The sequence below is a fragment of the Pyxicephalus adspersus genome, chromosome 6 (genome assembly GCF_032062135.1).
Source record: "Pyxicephalus adspersus chromosome 6, UCB_Pads_2.0, whole genome shotgun sequence".
In the NCBI taxonomy this organism is placed as follows: domain Eukaryota; kingdom Metazoa; phylum Chordata; class Amphibia; order Anura; family Pyxicephalidae; genus Pyxicephalus; species Pyxicephalus adspersus.
Window position 1 is genome coordinate 35026020 of NC_092863.1, and position 1465 is coordinate 35027484.

Consider the following 1465-nt stretch of genomic DNA (forward strand, 5'->3'; position numbering starts at 1 on the left):
CTGGACATTGTGTACCTGTCACTACCAAAACGCACTTATGGTGTTAATACTCAGCTATACTAATTTAGGGGCAGACATATCAATAGATGTTCTGTCTTTGAAAGGGACAGAACCAACCCCAGCAGAAGGAAGTTTTGGTTGTGCCAGGTAACAACTATAATGAAAATTGTTTTTGTCAAGGTAATTATCTTTGAAAATTGGGTTCTTTTATATTAACCTGAATGTACTCATTACTTTTTTTTCAATTCTAGGTGCTTTCCTTATGGAAGGGTTCAATATCAGTGGATTTATGATTTTAGGTTTTTCCGATATCTGGTGTTGTAAAGACCTTGTAGGGCTTCTCCTGGCATTTATTTATATGTCTGCCACAGTGAGTAATTTAGTTATCCTTTGGGTAATCTTGCATGACCCTCAACTCCACACACCCATGTATTTTTTCCTAGGAAATCTTTCCTTCTTAGACATAGCTTATATTACAGTGACTGTTCCCAAAATGGTGGTCATTCTCTTCACTGAAGACAGATACATTTCTTACAGTGGTTGTGCTGCTCAGCTTTATTTCTATGTGTTCCTAGAAGGCAGTGAGGCCTTTTTACTCTTGGTTATGGCTTATGATCGTTATGTTGCTATATGTTATCCTATGCATTATAAAAGTATAATGGAAAAAAAAATCTGTCTGCTGCTTGCGGAAGTATCCTGGATGTCTGGTGGTATTAATGCCTGTATTCACACAGCATTAACATTCATTCTTCCATTTTGTAGATCTCATGATGTAAACCAGTTCTATTGTGATATTCCACCACTTCTTCATTTTTCTTGTAAAGATACATTCATTAATGAGATAGTTTTATTTACAGTTGGTGGAGTCTGGGTAGGCCTTGGACCTTTCTTGCTTATCATAGTCTCCTACTCATATATCTGGTCCGCAATAAATAAAATTCACTCAGCACAGAGGAAAAGAAAAGTCTTCTCTACATGTTCCGCTCATTTATTAGTGGTTGCTTTATTTTTTGGTGCCAGTCTGTTCACCTATATACATCCTCCATCCAGATATGCTTTAGAGGAGAACAGAGTTGTGTCAGTTATATATAGTATTCTGACACCAACACTGAATCCGTTTATATATAGTCTGAGAAATAACTCAGTGAAAAAATCTCTAAAAAAAGCTATTAAATATTTATTTCTTTGATTGCATAAGATTTAGTAGCATCATGTGTTCAATTTGTTTTAATTTAGAACAGAAGGAAACAAGCGAACAGGACAGAAAGTAATTATCTGTAACCCAACTAAACCTGTGTATAGACATATTTTCTATGAAGGTAGAATGAACGAGTGATATAAACACAGCGTTGTTTACTTCTATGGAGAGCGGGAGAGCAAGAGCATCTGCTTTGTCCACCTCCCAAAAAAAAAATGACATCAATTGTCCCCAGTCACTCTAAACTACGTTAGGTGACTGCTGTGC

General features: G+C 36.2%; 1 protein-coding gene across 1 annotated transcript; it reads left to right on the forward strand.

Moving 5' to 3' along the window:
* The first annotated feature begins 262 nt into the window (after positions 1 to 262).
* On the forward strand, positions 263 to 1189 carry LOC140332687 (olfactory receptor 5V1-like). Its single transcript, XM_072413880.1, has one exon. It carries the CDS (start codon positions 263 to 265, stop codon positions 1187 to 1189), a length of 927 nt encoding a protein of 308 aa, XP_072269981.1.
* The last annotated feature ends 276 nt before the right edge of the window (positions 1190 to 1465 follow it).